General features: G+C 45.8%; 1 protein-coding gene across 1 annotated transcript in view; it reads left to right on the top strand.

The window, feature by feature from the left end:
* LOC102694473 (thrombospondin type-1 domain-containing protein 4) overlaps positions 1–18,892 on the top strand; it is a 149,417-nt gene extending 130,525 nt beyond the window's left edge. The window contains exons 9-18 of the mRNA XM_015343777.2: positions 490–665; positions 2,991–3,087; positions 4,251–4,427; positions 4,778–4,907; positions 6,269–6,473; positions 7,319–7,492; positions 8,980–9,153; positions 11,305–11,484; positions 13,241–13,385; positions 16,247–18,892. Of these exons, the coding sequence (XP_015199263.2) occupies positions 490–665; positions 2,991–3,087; positions 4,251–4,427; positions 4,778–4,907; positions 6,269–6,473; positions 7,319–7,492; positions 8,980–9,153; positions 11,305–11,484; positions 13,241–13,385; positions 16,247–16,389 (1,601 nt within the window). The 3' untranslated portion in view covers positions 16,390–18,892. The remainder of the gene's footprint in view (positions 1–489; positions 666–2,990; positions 3,088–4,250; positions 4,428–4,777; positions 4,908–6,268; positions 6,474–7,318; positions 7,493–8,979; positions 9,154–11,304; positions 11,485–13,240; positions 13,386–16,246) is intronic.
* Positions 18,893–20,639: the final 1,747 nt, after the last annotated feature.

Genomic DNA, 20,639 nt, shown 5'->3' with positions numbered 1-20,639 from the left:
ATAAGACTACATGGTAGATTTAGTTTTCCATGTGTCTGCCCAGGTTTGGACATACTACAGTCATAATCCTGTTGGATTACTTTTTCTACTGCCAGAGAGCTCTGCTCCTTCTCTAATGTTGTGTGACCTGCAAATCTGACAGGCTGGCTAAAGTTAATATTCTTGTGTCTAGCTCTCCCAACAAGATTTTTATTTTGATTATGGATACCAGCACACTGTGAAGTGAAAAGATCCAAAATGCTGCAACCAATCTAAATGAAAAAGAAAGGGTTCATTGTCATCCTGCACAATCCTGAGAGGGGTTTATAAATTGTGGAGAAGCGCAGAGGTAAAACTAAAAGCTGGAGGCTGGAGATGGAGGTGGGTGCTGCTCAGGATGACCGGGACCGGTCAGAGGAGCAGGGCGGCTGGCCAGCGTCACGGGTGGGGAAGAGCCGCACCCGTCCCTGCCCTGACCGCCCCCCCGGCTGACCGCTGTCCCTCCCGCAGCTCTGCGCAGCCGCTCCGGGCGCTCCATCGTCAACGGCAACTGGGCCATCGACCGGCCCGGGAAGTACGAAGGCGCTGGCACCATGTTCACCTACCGGCGGCCCAACGAGATCACGAGCACGGCCGGCGAGTCCGTCGTGGCCGAGGGGCCCACCAACGAAGTCCTCGAGGTTTATGTGAGTCACCCTGCAGGAGACCTCGTCGCGCCCCACTGCTTTAGGCACGGCCGTAATGACACTTACCCTTCACCTCCAAAACACTTTTCACATGGCGCTGTTCGGACTGATTTCACATCTTTCATGTTTTAATGCAATCTGGAAAGGAAAGATGTGTATGTGTGAATTAAACCTCTTCAGCAGAGTCGCCCCTCCTTTTGTGGAAGCTTTGAATCAGGTTACAGGACAGATGTTGAAAAGGACTCATCTGCGCGTTTTCTTGACCACTGATGATCCCAAACAAAAGCTTTAAACAAGGAGCAGCTACAGTGGGTTTTCAGATGGTCTCGCTTGTGTCTTGAAATGCTACGCCAGGACAAAGATTGCATGTTGTATTTTCTGACAGATCTGCAAGCAGAGGTTTTGAATTAGGGATTGTAAAGGGTAGTTGGCAGAATTACGTGTTGCAAAAACATTGGAAATTTAGGAAGTTATAAGGAGTCTCGATCTATTGACAAGATGCAATAAACATATTAATGTGGTCATTTAACTTTAGAATAAATAACATTCAGTATTGTTTTCCATATACTGTTTTAGAGTTTAAAGTAAGTGCATTAGAACTCTTAAGGGGCTCAAACCAATAATAATTCTTAATGAAATAAAAATTGCACTAAACATATTCTATATTCATGCTAAAGCAGACATTGAGCCCTGTAGTCAGACATCGGCAGTCCCAGTGTGGACTGAGACCCTCCAGCTGGCTGAGAGCGACCCGAGTCTCGACCAGAGAGCAATATGAAGGGATCTGGTAAGGATCCGCTGGACGGAATCCTCAGATCTCTTTTTTGCTAGCACCCAGCCAGCCTTGAATAACGCAGAGAGGACACGCATACTCTGCCTACTCTGTGCTCAGTGCCAGAATAAATGTATTCTTTCCAAATACAGACATTTGTTGACTTATTCTAGTCTCGATGGTACTTGCTTTTAGGACAGAAGGTTTTTAGTTGTGTGATGCAACAGTTGCAGTGTATACAATAGCAGGCTATCCATGATCCCCTCACACGGCTTTTGTGCTTTTAAGTCCTGTACCTGAATGGCACCCACAACTTAAAGAATATTGATTCTCAGGTCATGTGGGTTAAACCTTTCATCTGACACTGATGTCGCCTAGAATTTCAATGACATCTGTTCATCTGTCAGCCAGCTTGATAAGGAGGAGCTTCAGCAAGTTTTAGACGTTTCTTGAATTTCCATATATTTTACTGTATATACAGTAACTTTTCTATGGGAATAAAACTTGATCATTTCTTAAATTTCATATTTTATCTAAAGCCTGCATATCTGTTATTACAATACAAATATTTTGAAATAGCAAAGCATCATTTTGAATGTATGCAAATACAAACCCTTGAATCTCAGAAGTACAGCTCATGGATGTATCATAATTTCCATTTACAACAGACACTTTCCATTTGCTGTTAACTGTAGATTTTTGCATCTTTCTGGTGGTGGAAGTACAGTACAACAAATTAATTCTATCTAAGTGTTTTAGACAGAATGGCATAAGATCAGAGCAAAGTGAAAAAACATTCCACAGAGCACCATGTCATCTGAAAATGTTATAAAGTATTTCAGATGAGATCATGTTTGTGGAATATTTTTCACGATATTTACAGATTTATATTCGCGTTGGGAACTGTGTTAGTGGGAGAGCTGCAAAGGAACGAGGAGAGTTTAATTTCATGCTCTTAGTAGAGGGGAATAGAAAAACAGAGCTGTTTTGTGGAGTCTCTTCAGGTGTGAGGCAGATTGAGGCTGGGAGCAGGAATATGAGCCCCAAGACAAAAGCACGAACCTGTGAGAAAGCGAATGGGAGATGAGGTGAGATGGACATCTCGGAGAGCAGTTCCAGGGAAAGTGTGGAAGGCTGAAATCTGTAGTTGAAGGCAGAGATTTAGAAAGAACTCTGGCTCCTGGTGTGTTGATAGAGTAGGTCAGTGGATGATGGCTGGGAGAGGTGAAATGAGGAACTATTGGCTCGGACAGATCTGGCGGCCAGTCTTCATCCTGTTCCACCAGTTTAAATGGTTGGGCGACATCTGCAGAGATGCAGTAATTGAGGTTGCTGTATGAATGTGAGAGCCTCCAGGCAATCTTGAAATGGCCATAAGGCTTTTGTACTAGATATGTATTTGCAATTGATGCAGTAGTGTGAGTTGCAACACGCATTCTGTATACAGTATATCTATACTTTCAGATCGTTGCACGGATGACTACGTGTTAGTTCACTGAGCCACTGGTTATGAGAATTGTATACCACAATTAATTACTCTGTGCTGTTTCCAGATGATTTACCAGCAGCCCAATCCAGGAGTTCAGTATGAATTTATTGTGCCTCGTGAGAATCTGATCAGCCCCCATCCCTCTCCTGACAGAAAGCCAGGTGAGTTGCTTCTTTCCTCAGTGTCTGAAAACCTGCAAGCTTCTAGCTTAGTTAGTGCCATAACACCATCACTCATAACTCCATGACAATGAGGAAATGTTAGATCAAGGTGTTTCACATTCACCAAGCCATAAAATACAAATTGATGCTTTCTGGAATTTGATTCAACATTTATGACAGATACTGTATGCCCACGCATGGTGCAACTGTGAAATATTATTATGATTACAGCATAACATTTTTAGAATTTTTACACAAGACGCGAATTAATTGCTCATTGCATTATACAGTGCTTTTATTACCATTAACTCAGTCTGGAGGACACTGTATTTCCCCACACTATTTCACTCCACAGACAAGTGGAACGTGGCGGTGAAGAGAAATGAATTCAGTTACAATTCAGAATTATATTTCAGTTATTTAGTCCTCACATGCTAGTTCGGCAGCTGTAATTGGTAGTGCATGACAAGCACACTGTGTTATTTTTAATAATATTTTAAATACATTTGTGAGATTAGGGTTATTTGATTACTTCATTCTTTGAAGGCTTTGCAAAAGAAGTGTGATAATTACCTATTTTGAGTATAAATAATTAGTAATAAGAACCAGATTTTTTCATGCTTATAGAGAAGAATGCACATGAGAGAAAAGAACTGGATTTCCAGGGCTTTTGACCTGTAAAGGAGGAGAGTTGGGTTGAGCCCTGGAGCCTTGAGATCACTGCTACAAGCTGTGCAATACTGGCGCAGTGCCATTGGACCTGGGTGGTCTAGAGTTGGCCCAGTGTGCTCAGCCTGCCAAGCTGCAGTAAGTCCAGAGACCTGGCAGGTGCCTGTTAGAGTCGTATAACGCCTCTGTCCGATGCTACACTTTCTAGAGGAGCTGCTGGGCTAAAGCTATGAAAAACAGTCCAACCGGTGCTTACGTCTCATTCCTCTGTAGCAGTTAAGTAAGAGCGGATGAGGCACGTGATTGATTTTTTTTAAAGGTAACAGATATGTGCCGCTTTTGTAGAAAAGTAATACGGTAAGAAGCTGGGGCTGGAGACAGAGCGGCAGCAGAATTTTCATTTCAGCATGAGTTCTTGTTGTTGCGAGTCCTAAGCTCAAGGGTGGGTCTGCTGGTGCTGCTGGGCTCTTTCAGTGTTAGTCTTGACTCCCCAGGCAGCCACCTGAACGGTCAGTTTGGGCTGGAAGGCGATGCCGACTCGAGGGAAGAGGGGTCCGACCATCCCCATGGGACCCGCAGCCCCTCCCAGGCGCCCGAGCCCCCGAGGCGGCAGAGAGAGCACAACTGGAAGCAGCTGGGCAGCTCGGAGTGCAGCGCGAGCTGCGGCAGAGGTGCGCCTCACCCCTCACGGCACAGCCGCATTGCAGCTGGGGGTGCAAATCGGAGGAATCGTTTATTTTCCCGTTTTATAAGGAGCCGCGATATAAGGAGCCTCCGCAGCACGAGTGGCGGTTATGAGTGAATGGTTGAAGGGGCATGCGATGGGCGTTCGTCACCGTTCCTGATCGGAGACGGTCACAGTCATTGAGATAGTCTTAATTTGTACTAAAAGGAAAATATATATATTTACAGTATAGTGCAAAAACTGTTTTTCCGGTGAGTGTTCGATTTCGAAGCGGCGCTGAAGCCAGGTCCTGTGGCGAGCTCTCCCGCGCGTCTCACCGCCCCTTTCTCCCCGCAGGCGTGCGTTACGCGCGGTTCGGCTGCGTGCACAGAGCCACCCACGCCGAGGTGGCCGACAGCCTGTGTGACCCTGCCACCAAACCCGGGGCCGTGGAGGAGGCCTGCAACACCCTGGCGTGCCCAGCCTTGTGAGGACCCTCTCTGCTCACAAGCACCCGCCCGCGGCTTCGTTCTGCAGAATCGCTTCTTACGTCGATGGGGTTTTAATAAAGGCCGCCCCTCCTCAAATATTTGAAGCCTGAAAATTAAATCCCCCTGTAATGCCACATATTAAATCACGGATTACAGTGTTGGAAAACACCTTAGCTTAACTCAACAGGAGTTTCTGGGCAGTTTTTTTGGGCTGAATCCTAGCACAAGGAAAGCAGAGCAACATGTCTACTGGCGTTTTAACTGAAAACACTCCACAGCCATGCAGTTGTTTGTAAAGGCTCCATTACTGTAAGGTTAATTATTCCTATTTAGCACCAGCATGCAGCTTCTAAAATACAAGCTCATTATAAATATTTAGTTATGTCTTTAATGACTTTATTGTAGCTTGTCTCAAGATGTATAACCTAACACACTATTTTATTACATAGTTAATTTGAAATAACAGTTGTTTAATTTCAGGATTTAAATTGATTTCTGAATTGCTTACTAGATTCACCAATATGTTTGCATCACAGGAAGATCCTGAACTTTTAAATGCTTCCATGAAAGTGGAAGTGTACCTGTAGCTTTAGTAAGATGCTCTGGCTCCAGGGAAGACCAAGAGAAGTTCTTGACTGAGGCTACAGTGTCTGAAATGTTTTTATATGCCTTTATATTGAAAACAACACACAAAACCTGCAGATTCTTATCCCTCAGACAGGAAAATAATTTCACCGATAGTCTTTACACTCGAACCTGCCATCTGCCCACCCCCTCCCTGCCCCTGACCCACCACTGACCCGCCCCTGACCCCCCTCCCCACCCCTGACCCTCCCCCATCCCCCCCGCCCCCACCTGCTCCTCCCTTGCCGCTGACCCTCCCCTGAGTCCCCTGCCCCACCCCGCTGTGCCCCAGCCCCGCCCCTGTTCCTCCCCGCTGTGCCCCTACTCCGCCCTGACCCTCCCCGCCGTGCCCCAGCCCCGCCCCTGTTCCTCCCCGCTGTGCCCCTACTCCGCCCTGACCCTCCCCGCTGTGCCCCAGCCCCGCCCCTGTTCCTCCCCGCTGTGCCCCTACTCCGCCCTGACCCTCCCCGCTGTGCCCCAGCCCCGCCCCTGTTCCTCCCCGCTGTGCCCCTACTCCGCCCTGACCCTCCCCGCTGTGCCCCAGCCCCGCCCCTGTTCCTCCCCGCTGTGCCCCTACTCCGCCCTGACCCTCCCCGCTGTGTCCCTGCCCCGCCCTGTTCCTCCCCGCTGTGCCCCAGCCCCGCCCCTGACCCTCCCCGCTGTGCCCCAGCCCCGCCCCTGTTCCTCCCCGCTGTGCCCCTGACTCACCGATGATCCGCTTCCTGTCCTGCAGTTGGGACATCGGCGAGTGGTCGGAATGCAGCAAGACCTGCGGCCTGGGGATGCAGCACAGGCAGGTTCTCTGCAGGCAGGTCTACGCCAACCGGACCTTCACCACCCAGGCGAACCGCTGCCAGCACCTGGAGAGGCCAGAGACCACCAGCTCCTGCCAGCTGAAGATCTGCAGCGAGTGGGAGATCCGGACGGACTGGAGCCCGGTAGGCAGGACCTGCTCTCACGCTGGCTAGAATCGGAGTGCCGACTCTGGGGGGTTTGTTTCTTGCTGGTGTGCTTGGACATGGGGGTGATGTAGTTTAGAGGGTAAGTCTCATGATGGGATGAGTGTTCCAGCCTCTGCTGCTGTCCCTCGAGGGAGGTACTATGAATTGGCTTCGTTACTCTTCTCTCCTCCCCACTGAAAGCTGATGTGTGGGGAGCGTTCTGGTGCACTATGGCTGCACGTTGGTGGTGGAGGGGAGTCTCCATGACCTGTAAAGTGCCTTGAGTGGAGTGTCCAGAAAAGTGCTTTATAAGTGTAAGCAATTATTATCAATTATTATTATTATTATTATTATTATTATTATTATTACTTCACCCAGCTTGTTCCAGTCCCTCCGGTACAACCGGGGATGATTCCTACAGCAAACTGGACTGTGAGTCACATGCTCTTTCATCAGCTTAACCGCAAGGATGCTGGGATAAACTCTGTGGCCTGGCGAGCCACTGTAGCTCAGATACGCATGGAAATTGCCTGTTCTTGACTGTAAAGCCGCATTCATCAGTCATGAGCTAGTTCTGCCTGCTTGGCACACCGAGAGGTGGTTTAAAACCAGTTTACACACAGTAGGTAAAAAAGGGAGGCGTTGGCTTGTAAAGATCAGCGGCAGGTTGAATTTTATGTTCCGCATTGGAGCCCCAAGGGGACAACAGTGCTGCCCAGAGGTGTGGGAGGTTGGCAGTCAGGCCTCACCTGAATAAATCAGAGTGCGTGTCCTGCGCAGAGGGGTGGACGCCTGTCCCTGTCCCTCCGCGAGTGAGCTGTGTGCCCTGTGCCTCTCCACAGTGCTCCGTGCCCTGCGGGGTGGGGCAGAAGAACCGAGAGGTGCGCTGCGTCAGCAACGTGGGGGACATCGTGGCGGACGAGGAGTGCAACATGAAGCTGCGGCCGGAGGACGTGGAGAACTGCGACATGGGGCCCTGCGCCAAGAGCTGGTTCTTCACCGAGTGGGGCAGCAGGGTGAGCTCGAGAGCGGCCGGGCGAGCACAGGGCAGCTGTGTCTGCTTTTGTATTTATGTAACTGTGTGTCTATCAGGCAGTGCATTTGTTTTCCTGTCTATATGAATGCCTGTGTCTGGATCTACCCATCTTGCAGGGATATGTGAAATAAATAGCCCCACAGCCACAGGTCAAGCCGAGAGATGAATGTTCATTTGTAGGACAATTTCCATCACTAGTCCCAGGACAGACATTCATCATACTTACTATACAGTATGTCTCAACATTCCATGTGCTCCACGATACAACGATACATCATCCTGCAGCATAATACATATACACTTGAAGCAGAGACAATATGCAGTTTTAAACTCAGAATTTCTTTCACTACAAACTCTCAAGATGGGCGGAGCGGTGGCACTGCGGTAAAGGATCTGTGCCTGTGGCTGGAAGGCTGCCAATTTAATTCCCACAGCTGGCAGAGGAATCCTACTCAATTAGGCCCCTGAGCAAGGCCCTTAACCCCAGCTGCTCCAGGGGCGCTGTACAATGGCTGACCCTGCGCTCTGACCCCCAGCTTCTCTCCCTGTCTGTGTGTCTGTGTGTCTCACGGAGAGCAAGCTGGGGTATGCAAAAAGAGAAATTCCTAATGCAAGAAATTGTATAGGGCTAACACACATTCTCCTACCTCCCTATTTGCTGGAGTTAAGTTTTTTAAATACAATTGGTCACTTGCATTCGTAGCATGTATTCCTATGCAATGGTATAGAATTACATAGTAGCTCTTGTGTCCACTCAAGTATTGGAGCACACTGTATCGTAGTATGTAGGCTGTGTATTCAACACAAACTAATTTTATTAAAATAGAAAATATGACTAATGTGCCTAACTAATAGCAGATTATGAGCTAAAATCCATTGGAGTTTACTGTATACAGCAAAGCTGTCGCCAGTGAACAGTTCACCATTGGCAATGAATTGTTCTACTTAACAGCCAGTTCAAGTTCAAATAACTAAATGAATGAGCACATTATAATTTGTCCTATGGAATTATCCACTAGTATCTCCTCCAGGGTCCCCTTGATTATCACTAAAGCCTCCCATCCCAGCAGTAGGCCCAGTTGTGGCTTTTCTTCTGCACTCTGAAACACTCATTTCTGCTTGCAGAAGAAACAGATTCACAGGAACAGCACTTCTCGCAAATATTAGCCTGCTATTTTATTAAATTCACCGAGACAGTTGTATAGCCTCCACTAACAACTAGATTTCAAAGCTCTGGCTTTGCCTAATTTCATAATCAAATTAGTTTCTGTCATTGACAAGAACTGCACATTGTTTTCAGATCGATGATAGTGGAGGAGTAAAATCCTTCACATACGCACAGCTGTTGGTATGAAGCTCAACATGAGAGCAAACCTGTCTTTTATGATCCCCACTCTCGTGAGTCAGAACGGCCCACGCATTACTGCCTGTGTGGAGAGGTGCTTACTCTCACTCTCTGTCCTGCAGTGCTCTGCAGACTGCGGAGCAGGGGTTCGAAGCCGCTCTGTGGTGTGCATGACCAATCACATCAGCAGCCTGCCGCTTGAGGGCTGTGGGAACGAGCGCCCCCCAGAGGCCATGGCGTGCAACAACGGCCCCTGTGAGACCCGAGAGCAGTGGTTTGCAGGCGGCTGGGGCCAGGTATTGACCACACACGCCGCGCGCGCTCCGTTTCTCCAGCCTCGCGTCTGCTCCTTTCCCTAGGGTTTCGAAAAAGGAGAGCTTTTCTTTCCATATTCCCTTCTTGGCATTCAGTTTAAAAAAAAACACCCATAAATCTGCAGCCCTCCTTACCTCTGCAGTCCTGCAGCAGATTAAGAATAAGAAAGCCCACCCACACGCTCTGGGAGGTGGGCTCTCAGAGTCCAACCATGTGCTTCCTGCCCTCAGAGCCAGGAAGTCAAGCGGAAGAGTGAGGGCTAGAACCGGCCCTTTCTGGCAACACCCAAGCTGACAAGTTCCCATCTAACAGCAGCCTCGCACCCCAGCAGGGCTAGACAAGTCAAGGGACACACACTGCGAGCTCCTTATTGATGCAAAGTATTACAGTCTGGCTTTCCACCAGCGGCCTCCAGGCTGCATGGCTTATCAAGCAGGCCCCGTGTAGGCTTATAGAGGATCAGCCATGCCACATAACACTTGCGCTGATGAATTAGACTCACCAGAGTCTAATACAGAGCTGAGGGGAGTTGTGTCAGTGTGTGTTACACTATGTCTGTAACGGAGCAATCAAAGGTGAATCCCACACACAAAATCAGGAAAGCAATATGTGTGCAAAATATACTGTAGCTGCCTAATCCCACATTCAGTCAGATAAACTCACGTTTTAGATCCCTTGTTGTATTAGTGTCGTATTGTGCTATGGCTTTCCATCATTCTTATTTTAGTTTTTGACACTTCTCAAGCAAACACTGAGCTCTAAGATAAGTACCATGTATCTCCAGCTTTTTGCTACATAAGCTTGAAAAACCTAGAACAAACAACTGTCGCACCTGTATGGACAGGCTGCCCAGTTATTTTGTTAAAGCCAAATCCTAGTTCCTTTCATGAAACCAGCTGGATGAGATCCTTGGATAAAAGTACTAAGAACTTGGAAAAAAAGTACTAAGCACCAAATGGTCTAGGTGTGTCAAATGGCCTCCTCTTTCTTTTAGCTTTTCTAATGTTCAGTTATTAAGTATGTATTTCTTCTGGTAATACTGCTGTTTACATCTGAGGCCTTTCTCCTTGTGGCAGTGATGCTTCCCTTTCTGACAGCACAGACACCCAGCCAGGCCCAAGGCCAGTGCTGCCTAGTGAGACAAAAGTACCCAGCTGGGCAGGCGTGGTGCTTGGCCATTGGTCTGCTGTCCCACTGGGAATCCAGGCCACATTGGCCACTGACGCAGCCAGGCTGGAGCTGGTTCTGTCTGGACTACAGGGCTCAACCTGCACCCCCATGCTGTAATATGCTGTTAGCTTACAAAATGTCCAGCAATTCACTGTATCGGTATGTGAACTCAGTGTAAGTCTTCCTATAGGCTCAGAGTTCCAAAGCTCTCTACCAGTCCTGTGTAACAGTCTCAATTAATAAAGTCAATTCGGTTTCCAGTTTATCATTAAAAATAAGGAAGACTGTAGAGATCCCAACACAGAAGTAGATTTGAAACAAAAAACAAGCAGAGCCAAAATACCAAACTAATAACTCCATAACTCCTCAACATCGTGGTACAAAACAGGCCTGTCTGTAGGAAATCCTGCTCCTCGAGTCCCTTGAAGTGTGGTACAGAAGATTCACATTAACAGGCAGTGATCAACAGTTAAAAATCAACAACAGCAGAATTGTTAAAATTTTAAAGTTATTGTTTTTTATATTAAGAGTATTTCAACTCTTGTGCCCTCGTTTTCTATTTGTTTTTATAATTGAATGACTAAAGCAAAGATGACATCCTGTAAACTGGGCCAAGGTGAAAGTGCAGTGAGACAGGACTTGTAGGCAGCTTTCACTGGGCAATAGGAAGAGCCTTTCGCAGACAGAAAGACCCTGTCAAGACCTGGGTTTGGAGCTTATGCGTTTACAGAAAGACTGATTCACTCCCAGCCTCAGACTGTTGCTCTCCATTCAGGTAGAGCTATCGGCTCTCCTGTGCACATCTCCTTCCCTCTGCGGTTGGCGATCACAACACACACCTTCCCAGGTGTGCTGTGGCACAGAAGACACTGATGCAGCCCCAGGCTCGTCACACTCTCCTCGTGCTGCGTGCAAACAAAGGCATGTTTTCTCTGCTCTCTTTCATGGACCCCTTGGCCCAGTGTTCTGCGGAGTGTGGCAATGGGACGCAGCACAGGGCGGTGGTGTGCCTCCGGAGCTCTGCAGATGGGTTCACAGTGCTGCAGCCCTCAGACTGTTCCTATCTGGAGCGCCCAGCCAGCCAGCAGAGCTGCTACCTCAAAGCCTGCGGAGCCAAGTGGTACCACACTGACTGGAGCACAGTGAGTACCGGGTGGTCCTGTGTATGAGCTCCCCTGGGACTCCCTCTCCTAGACACTTGGATGGAAACAATTCCCGTCTGCCAATATCTTATGGCTTTGTGGTTGATCTCCCCAGAGAGATTGTGTTAACTCAATTAGCATTAGTCATACCCTTTCTTTTTATATTATTCTCTTACTCTGGTGTGTGCTGATTACTTCCATCCCGCAGTTGCACTGGCCATCACCCACTGCTCTGGATTTTATCTGTTAATTGTTCTGCACTTCCTGCTCCCTGACAGGTTCTGGTAATGTAAGCACTAACTGTTGTCCTGGGGTTCAACAGGAAAGACATTCCCACTCGCTCACATGTGGACCCTCTCCTTAATGTACTGCCATCTACAACAGGTAGATGTCTTCCCAAATTCAAACATCTTTAATATAAAGTATAGTTTTCAGGTTAAATCACTCAAGAACTAAATGACATCTAATATTAGTGATTTAGAAAATAAAGGTGTAGCAAATGCTCTGAAAGAGAAATAATACCGTCATGTCATAAAACACACCAGTCTTGGTACAGAAATATTTGAGTATCAGAGAAGAGATCTTAAGTGACGGATACTGAGTGACGGTGGTTTGGGCTCACTTGTTTAGGATAGGGAGAAGTGATCCCAAAAGTGTTCAGTCCATGGTTCAAGAGTAGGGCAGCCAATGCCTAAGTCTACAGATTGGCAGAAGAATACTTATAGCGCTCTATCAGCGTACTTTTGACATCATCCGCCATTTCAATAATTGAGTGACTGTGTCTTTCAGAGGGGGCAGCAGGTTGAGCTGTTCTTCGCAGGTAGTGTGGGGCTTACCTGCTTTAGCAATCCGCAAGCTTGCATTTTCCCTGTTTCCATTTCACGAGTTTGTCCCAGATGTTTTTATTTCATGAGCATGGGAGAGAAACAGGGACGCTCTGTGTATTTTTATTTTTCTCAAATTAACCTAGAATAGTTCTTAAATATTTTTCTGTTATCTATCACGCTTTCCTGTGCTCACAAGATTGACAGCATTCGTAGTACGCATTTCTATGCTTTCTTGTGCTTACAACATTGGCATTTTTCCAAAATCACACACATTCTCCTACCTCCCTATTTGCTGGAGTTAAGTTTTTTAAATACAATTGGTCACTTGCATTCGTAGCATGCATTCCTATGCAATGGTATAGAATTACATAGTAGCTCTTGTGTCCACTCAAGTATTGGAGCACACTGTATCGTAGTATGTAGGCTGTGTATTCGACACAAACTAATTTTATTAAAATAGAAAATATGAAAACCCATCCCAATTTTTCAGTGCACAAAACAACGTTCCGGGGTCATATGGCGTACTGCCTGGTGGCGCTCAGCGTACCACAACCGGTACGCGTACCACAGTTTGAGAACCACTGCTATAACCTACAGAGGGGTACTGAGGCAGGACCTTAATTGAGAAGATATCAGAGAATACCTTCTTGGCAGTCTTCTTTTCTTCTTTCCTTGAGTCTAATGCCCGGATTGGGCATGCCACCTGTATTTCTCTTCTACCAGTGGTGTTTCGTTGTCTTGTACCATTTTAGGACATTCTCTTGTAATCATGTTTTACCTCCAGTCCCAGGGCATCTCTGGGACAATGGAAGAGCTGTAGAATGAGCCTGTTGCTGTTGCTGTGATGCGAAACACTGCAGCCTTTTCCCCTGGTGTGGACAAGCTTGTACCAGTCACTCTGCCTGAGACGCCTCTCTCCCTCTCTGCAGTGCTCAAAGTCCTGTGAGGGTGGATTTCGGGTGCGAGAGGTCCGGTGCCTCTCGGATGACATGACACCCAGTGACAGCTGTGAACCCCATCTGCGTCCCGAAGAGAGAGAGACCTGTAATCCGGACCCCTGTGTATCACAGATAGGTACGCCATCATCTGAGAAGCATTTATCCCAGCAGCTCAGCAGTAAAAGCCTCTGCCCTGTCTATCTAATGTGGATTGAAATGGCAACTCTCTATCAGCCTGCATCACTGCCCTGCTGAATCCAGGGATCCCCCAGTGGCCCAGAAAGTCAGATAAGTGTGAAAGAGTCAGGTGGGGCTGAGATGACAAGGAGGCATGTGAAAGTATGATTCCGAATGGAGCCTCTTTTGACTGTCTGCTAGATTTGTTAAGTGCTTTCGTCTTGCTGTCTGGGTTGCTGGAAGAGCAGAATTTACTGTGTCAATGCATGAGTGCAGAGGCAGGTCAGGCTGAGTGACAACCAGAAAATCGCTCATTGTGCCGGAAGCTCTTTACCAGTCATTTCAACTTTACAAAATGATGCCTAAAATAATAAAATTCACAAATGTGTATGGTCATACTAAAGATTTACATGACTGGCCCTGGGCTGCACAGAAACAGAAAGAGAAAACACATCTCTAATTGTGATGAAATAACTGTATTCGGTAATGTTCTGCTGAAATTTGTGTGTAAATGAGTTATTGGCAAGTGTAATGAAAAATCATACTGAATGAGTACATACGAGTACAAAAAAGATTAAAACAAATAGGTATCATTTACTCAACCTCCCATATCTAGCAGGAGTGTGTTTGCTTTTAAATGAAAGTTGAATACAAAAATATTGCCTTTTGATTAAAAAATGTGTTACCTGTCAAGCTGAGCACTTTCCCTTTCTATTGTACAGCTAAAAGAATCTAAAAGCAGTCAGCAGGGTTTAAAGGAAGGTGTATGGTCAGCAAACAGAACACTGAAAATCACACAAAACTGCGTAAAAACATTAGTACCATAAGGAAAAGGTAGGAAAGGTTTGTACTCGTTTTCATTCTGCAGTGCAGAGGAGTATTGTAGTGAAATCTGGTGAGACCTGGACCTCATGAGGGTTTCTGGGATTGTTAGACTCTGCACTGTCCAGGCGCTGTGTTTCTGCTTTAGCTAGAGACTGCACGGTGGAGGAGGTACTTAACTTTGATGTTCTATACGGTACAGTTTTTCCACTGCATTTCAAAAAGAGGAAGCTGACGCTTAGCCATGAAACAGATAGTTTTGGTAAATATTTGTATGAGCAGAAATACTGCAGTGTTTCAGGGCATCATGCTGTTCCATCTGGAAAAAAGAAACAAAGAGCAGAATTTCCCATACTGAGATGAAAATCATCCCAGATACATTTCAATGAAAACCCAATAAGAATATTTAAAGCAATCCCTATAGTGAAGTAGTTAATAGTTTCAGTGTCGGTTCAGTCAGTCAACAGCAGAATCCTGCGTGACGGCGACACAGCCACACGATTCTGTGTGAGAGCCAGACCACTGCAGAAACCCAAAGAGACAAGAGCTAGCTCTCAACATCTCTGGGGACGTGGCTCTTAGGATCTTTAGTTCAGGAGTAGACAAACCCCAATGATAAATAATAGACCCCAGTAATGTGACTGTGTGAGACTTGTGGCCAGAATCCAATCCAGGCAATAGCCTGACTTCCCGCCTCCAAGCCAAGAGGACGCAGTGTAGACAGTGGACACGCTGCAGAGGCCCGGCTTCCTGATCCCCATATCAGTTTTACTGGAGACCTGTATCTATAACATCCATCCGTTTCTAACCAGTACAGGGAGACAGAGCCAATCCCAGCAAGTAGTGGGCACAAGGCAGGATACACCCTTGACTGGACACCAGTCCGGCGCAGGGCAACAGACACAGACACAGACACACTCACGTCAGGGCCGGTGTTCCCAGAAGCCAATTAACCCACCAGTATGTCTTTGGAGTGTGGGAGGAAACCGGAGCACCCAGGGGAAACCAACATGAGCACAGGGGGAGAACTGTAACCAGGGTGACAGTGTTGTGAGCTACAGTAGTAATGTAGACCACCGCACTACTGTGCCTCTCAAGAATCTATGACATTAAACTCATAACGCAACTTAAAAAGGTCAACAGCTGTTAATTACATAAACTCATACTGATGATGAGGATTTTTTTTTTATTTCAGCTTTGGTTATTAGTACTACTGAGACATTTTTGAATATATGAGGATTAACATACTGCTGGACTATACTGTACTTATACTGTACATCCATGTAGCAAAGCTGTGACTGGAAGCACGGGTGAGTCGTCAAGGGGCGGAGTCACTGTATTCAGGAGAGCCACATTCTTTGGATTCTCACAGGGAAATCAGGGAATTGGCTGCAACTGGTGACTTCTGCTCCCTATAAAAGTGGTTCCTGAGGCAGTGAAGGTTGCCTTTTCCACAGGGCCTTTCCACAGAGCCCTCAAGTTTATGAAGCAGTGAGCATAGCGGGATTAGGTTACAATGTCAGCCTCGGACGTTTTCCGGGTTGGGGCGCCAGTAAGTAAGAAGAAGGTTGAAGAGCGCTCCTGGCCAACTGCAGTCGACGAGCGAGGTTACTGCCACTGCTGTCTGGGTTGAGGTGTTTCGTGTTATGAAAAGATAAGGTTACAGTTCATGGTGAGACCCCCTGGCCACGCTACCCAATAAAAGGGGGCCTCTCCACAATCCTTTAATGAGGTTTTCAAACATGGAAGGCTTGTCTGTGGGGGAAAGTGAAGTGTGGCTTGACACATGCAGTTCTGTAAAGGAACAGGTAAAGGTTTATTGCATGCCGAAAGGAAAGCAAACGAGACACAACGTTTCAGCTGGGGAGCCTTCTTCAGGTGTCAATAAATGGAATAAACCTTCACCTGTTCCTTTGCAGCCTACGCATGCTGACGCAGCTGCCTACTTGAATATGCAGTTCTGTACTGACTCTCTGAACCTGCTGTGCTTGTTTCCAGATGAGAACTGCAGAGACAAGTATTTCAACTGCAACGTTGTTGTCCAGGCCCGCCTCTGTGTCTACAACTACTACAAAACTGCCTGCTGTGCGTCCTGCACACGGGTGGCCAACAGGCAGGCGGGATTCCTGGGACGCAGATAACACTCCCTCCTCTCCTTTCTTCCCTGAGGGCACCTGACCGGCCCAGGCGCACGCTGTTCTGGCCCTGCCCGCGGCTGGCGTGGCAGCGTGTCTCTCACCAGGCCTCTTCGTCCAGCGAAGATGGCAGCCCTGGTTCTCTGGGCTGGGATGGCAGACTGTGAATGTGTGCTGTGTACAACTTCACCCATAGAAACGTGCACACGTTAACACAAACACCTGCTCTGGCTCTAGAGGAGAAAGCCAAAAGACAAAGCCATTCGGTTCCCAGGAAAAGTTCCCGAGCAGTTTCATGTGAGATGTATTTCTGAGGTTTCCTAGACTGAATGGGTGAGGAACGGAAGGGATTCTGGCAAAGATTTACTGGAAAAAGAGGGAACCCAGAAGCATTCAGATCTTTCATCATTTCTTGAGGCAAAAAACTGTCTCAATTCTCTGGTCAGAACCTCCTCAGAGTCTAACCTTTGTGGGGAGAAGGCTGACCTGGGTTAACTCCTAGACAGCACGTCATCCCTGCGCCATACGGGCACTTTAAACAACAAGATGCATAGTTTATGGAGTTTTGAAAATCTTAATATTTAATAATCTAGACCTGGGAAAAACATTCTGTGATAAAATTTAAGTTATCTGGGGAGAATCAATTGCAGGCAGAATTAATGAGGTTTTGACCCCAAATTTGGGATGGTTATATACCTGGGATTTTTCTTTATTCTTTTATGAGAGTTTATTTTTGTTTCTGTTTTTAAAGAAATGGGAGGATTAATGATATGTGCACCACATTTACAGTACCAAGTTTCGCAACAAGATTATTACGTATTCCATTGTTAAACTTTTTTGTACCTTAAGCAATATGGAGTATCACAAATTGTCATAAAGCACGAGTTTACCTGCTGTGTATCAAATTCTGCCTACCAAAGATTTACTGGTAACAGTGATTGTAGCCAGCCATCTGATGACACTCTAGAGTCTGTGTTAGTCGGGTTGTTATCAAATGTTATATTTTTTAAAAGAAAGATCAACAAATATATTTTTTTCTGTCCCTCCTATTATTAGTAATGCCATTAATTTAACTGAACCAGTTAGAGCTTCTTTATTTTTAATAAGTTTCCCAAATCAAGCTTCCCTGAATATACTACACTGTAAAATCTTATCCCAACGGCTTTCCTCTCTACCCCTTATCTTAACATCCTTCAATTTTCTATGCTTTCTCTTATGTTGAATTCAGATCCTGTTTTACATCTTGATTCGTTGCTAGAGTTTCTTACCAGTGATAACCCTGCGGTAATGTAAGGATAAGCAAGTTGAAGTGCCATGCAAAAGCTGCCTCACAGCAACAAGAAGCTGGTACTTCTATCTTATCACACTCTTGTTTATTATGTATAATATCATTACACATCTCATAAGGGGGTGTTCTAAAATAATGTATTTTTTGTGAAAACCACTAAAGACACTATTTATTTTCATCTGTTAATCCAAATCTGGAAAACTGTCTTCTAGTTTTCTGAAATGATCCTGTCGTCTCCCAAAGTGAACTCAGTTTTGTGCTTAGGTTATCAGGGCGGCCTAGGCTCTAAACAGTCTACAATCTGCAACGTCAGCAGTTTTTTCTTGAAATATGTTAGAAATGTGTGCTAAATCAGGAGAGAAAACGATTGCTTACAAACCAGTCCTGCAACCAGGGGAAAGAAATCATCTTATCATGTGAAAGTATGGGAAATCCAAACTGTTAAAAAAGGATCGAAGAGTATCAGGAGAGAACAGGTTTGAGTGCACGGAGCCCTGTAACACCACCGTCTTGCCGTCTGTGGGGCTGAGATGGCTCGGGATCAGTTTAGGGGTGGCTGGCGCTGTCTTCACCTGCGGACAGAGCGGTAGCGTCAGGCCTGGACAGATTGTAGGGGACTGTGAGAGAACGGCGTTTTCTCCAGGCAGCCAATTGCTCCACAGTAAATGCAGCCTCACACAGTTTGTCCTCCCAGGAGTGGTCATGGACTCGAAGGTGCCGGCCCACCCACTGTTTGTCTCTTGCCTGCCTGCCTGAGATTCCCGCCTCTGCAGGCGAGGTGCAGGAGACAGCGGTGTCTTGGACGCAGGGCTTTGAGGTGGATTTCTCCTGCGGTACCTTTGATGCACTGGCATTGAGGTGGGACGCACTTCTAAACTTTGCTGCAGACCATGTGGCCTTACTATTGTTTACACCGGTAGCTAGGCACTACTAAACGAATTGCATTGGGAGGTCTTACTGTCTTATTCATTTAAGCAATAACAACAGGGAGGAATCTAGAAAATGCACATAAATGGGTGCAAGTGTAAGATGTTTTGGGCAAAAGTGTCAGCCAAATATCTGCAGATGTATTGCAATGATCTGATTAATAGTTGATTGTGTTTAAATGTACACATGTATGCAGCCTGTTTAATTCACCCTTGGTCCTTAATGTAAACGTGTGCCTTTTGCATTTCCAGTGCACACTACTCTCTATAAAACATTACACGTAATTTAAATTTCTGAATGCCTACTTATCTGTGTTTTCTGTGTGTGAAATGAAAAGTAACTGACTTTGTCTTTTATGCTACATTTGCTTTCAAGATTGAGCTCACAGGACTTCTTTTTAAGTCCACAGTACGGCTTGAAATGCATCCACATGTACGGGGTGTTTATGTCCGTGACTGAACCTTTAGACGAAAGCTCTTTTGATCTTTCTTTGACACTTAGGTTGAACCACTTTGAAAACTATTTTATGAATATATTTATCTTCCTGCAAGGAGGATCTTTTTATTTATGGGAACTCACAATAGTCACATTCAATTAAGTACCAAGCATCTTATTGAAGTAAAGAATTTCAGCTGCAACCAACCCACAAAAAATAAAAACATTCATTCAATTTTATAACTATGTAAAATACTAAAATTATAAGTCATAATACTTTCTAAAATTAAAAGAAAGTTCTGTCGTATTAAGATAATGGAATGGAGTGTATTTTCAGATATATGTCAGAACTACAATGCAAAAACTGAATAAATGGATCTGCAGTAGATCATGAATCAAAATGCCCTTTTAGAAATGCAACCCAAGATTCAAGCAGTTTTCTTCAATTTTGGTTGTGATGCTAGAAATATGTTTTTGACAAAAATGCTTAAAAGTTGAATTGATATATTCATTTCAAGTGCTCCTATGTAAATAGTCCATAGCTGGCTTACCAGTCATTATTTAAATACACGCATGGAAACAAAGGGGTGTACAGTACATTAAAGGAGACATTGCACACAACACAGGTCTTCACTGAGTCATTGAAACAGCGGCCCGAAAGTGTCAGTTTAATCCATGTCTACCATATTATTTTAGCTCGTGCTCAGTAGAGCTACAATCCATGAGAACATCTTCAGTGACCTTTGCCATGGCATGATGAGTATTACTTGGCATTGTTGATGCTGTTAATTGTTAACAGCTTCTGTAGCTCTAGCAGAGGTGATGTGAACATTACGCCGTACAATGTGCCATCAACAACAAGTAGATTCCTCAAGCTGACTCCAGCTGCCCAAACAATGTCATGCTCTTGTGTGGACATCAGCAGGCTTGGTGATGAGGCCCTCTTCAGTTTAAGTCAGTTTGTTTGACCTGTTCCACCATCAGCGAACAAGACCGACAGCTGCAGCTTCTCAGGACCACTCCTCACTGCCCAAGGGTTTGCAGGTTTGCATCATGTCATCATGATGTCGCCATCAGTCACCTTGTGTGAGGTGAGGGATCGGTGGCTTTCATGGTACTCAGTGAGGTGGACGTCAGAAACAAACAATATTTCATCTCTCTTTCTTGTTGCCCTGTAGTTGTCCTGGGCTGGGTCGATCAGAACTGAGCAGCTGCAGAGGGTTGTCTCAGTTTTTCCTTCTTCAAAAGTTCAGTAGTGTCCAGTGGAAATTGGAAGCTCATTTCAAGAGCTGTGAACTGGTATTTCTTGATGTGAAATATATAAAATGTTCACAAGTTTGCTTGAACAGATAATATGATCATTCCAGTAAGATGTAAAGTGCCTCTTTAAAAGGTGGTGCTGTACTAAAATGGCTGCTACTGGGATCAGAAATGTTTAAAACTGGAAGAAATTGGTCACCAGTACAAAACAGTTAGACCTTTTCTACTGAATTTTCCTCTCAGGTTAACATGATATTGAGGAGGTAATCAGGAGCACAAAAAGGCCTTTAGAATGATCTATGGACACATTCAAAGCTCTTATTGTATCCTCATCACACATGACAAA

Source organism: Lepisosteus oculatus, chromosome 5 (genome assembly GCF_040954835.1).
Source record: "Lepisosteus oculatus isolate fLepOcu1 chromosome 5, fLepOcu1.hap2, whole genome shotgun sequence".
NCBI lineage: Eukaryota > Metazoa > Chordata > Actinopteri > Semionotiformes > Lepisosteidae > Lepisosteus > Lepisosteus oculatus.
Note: the sequence above shows the minus strand (reverse complement) of the source record. Positions and strands in the feature narration are given on the sequence as shown.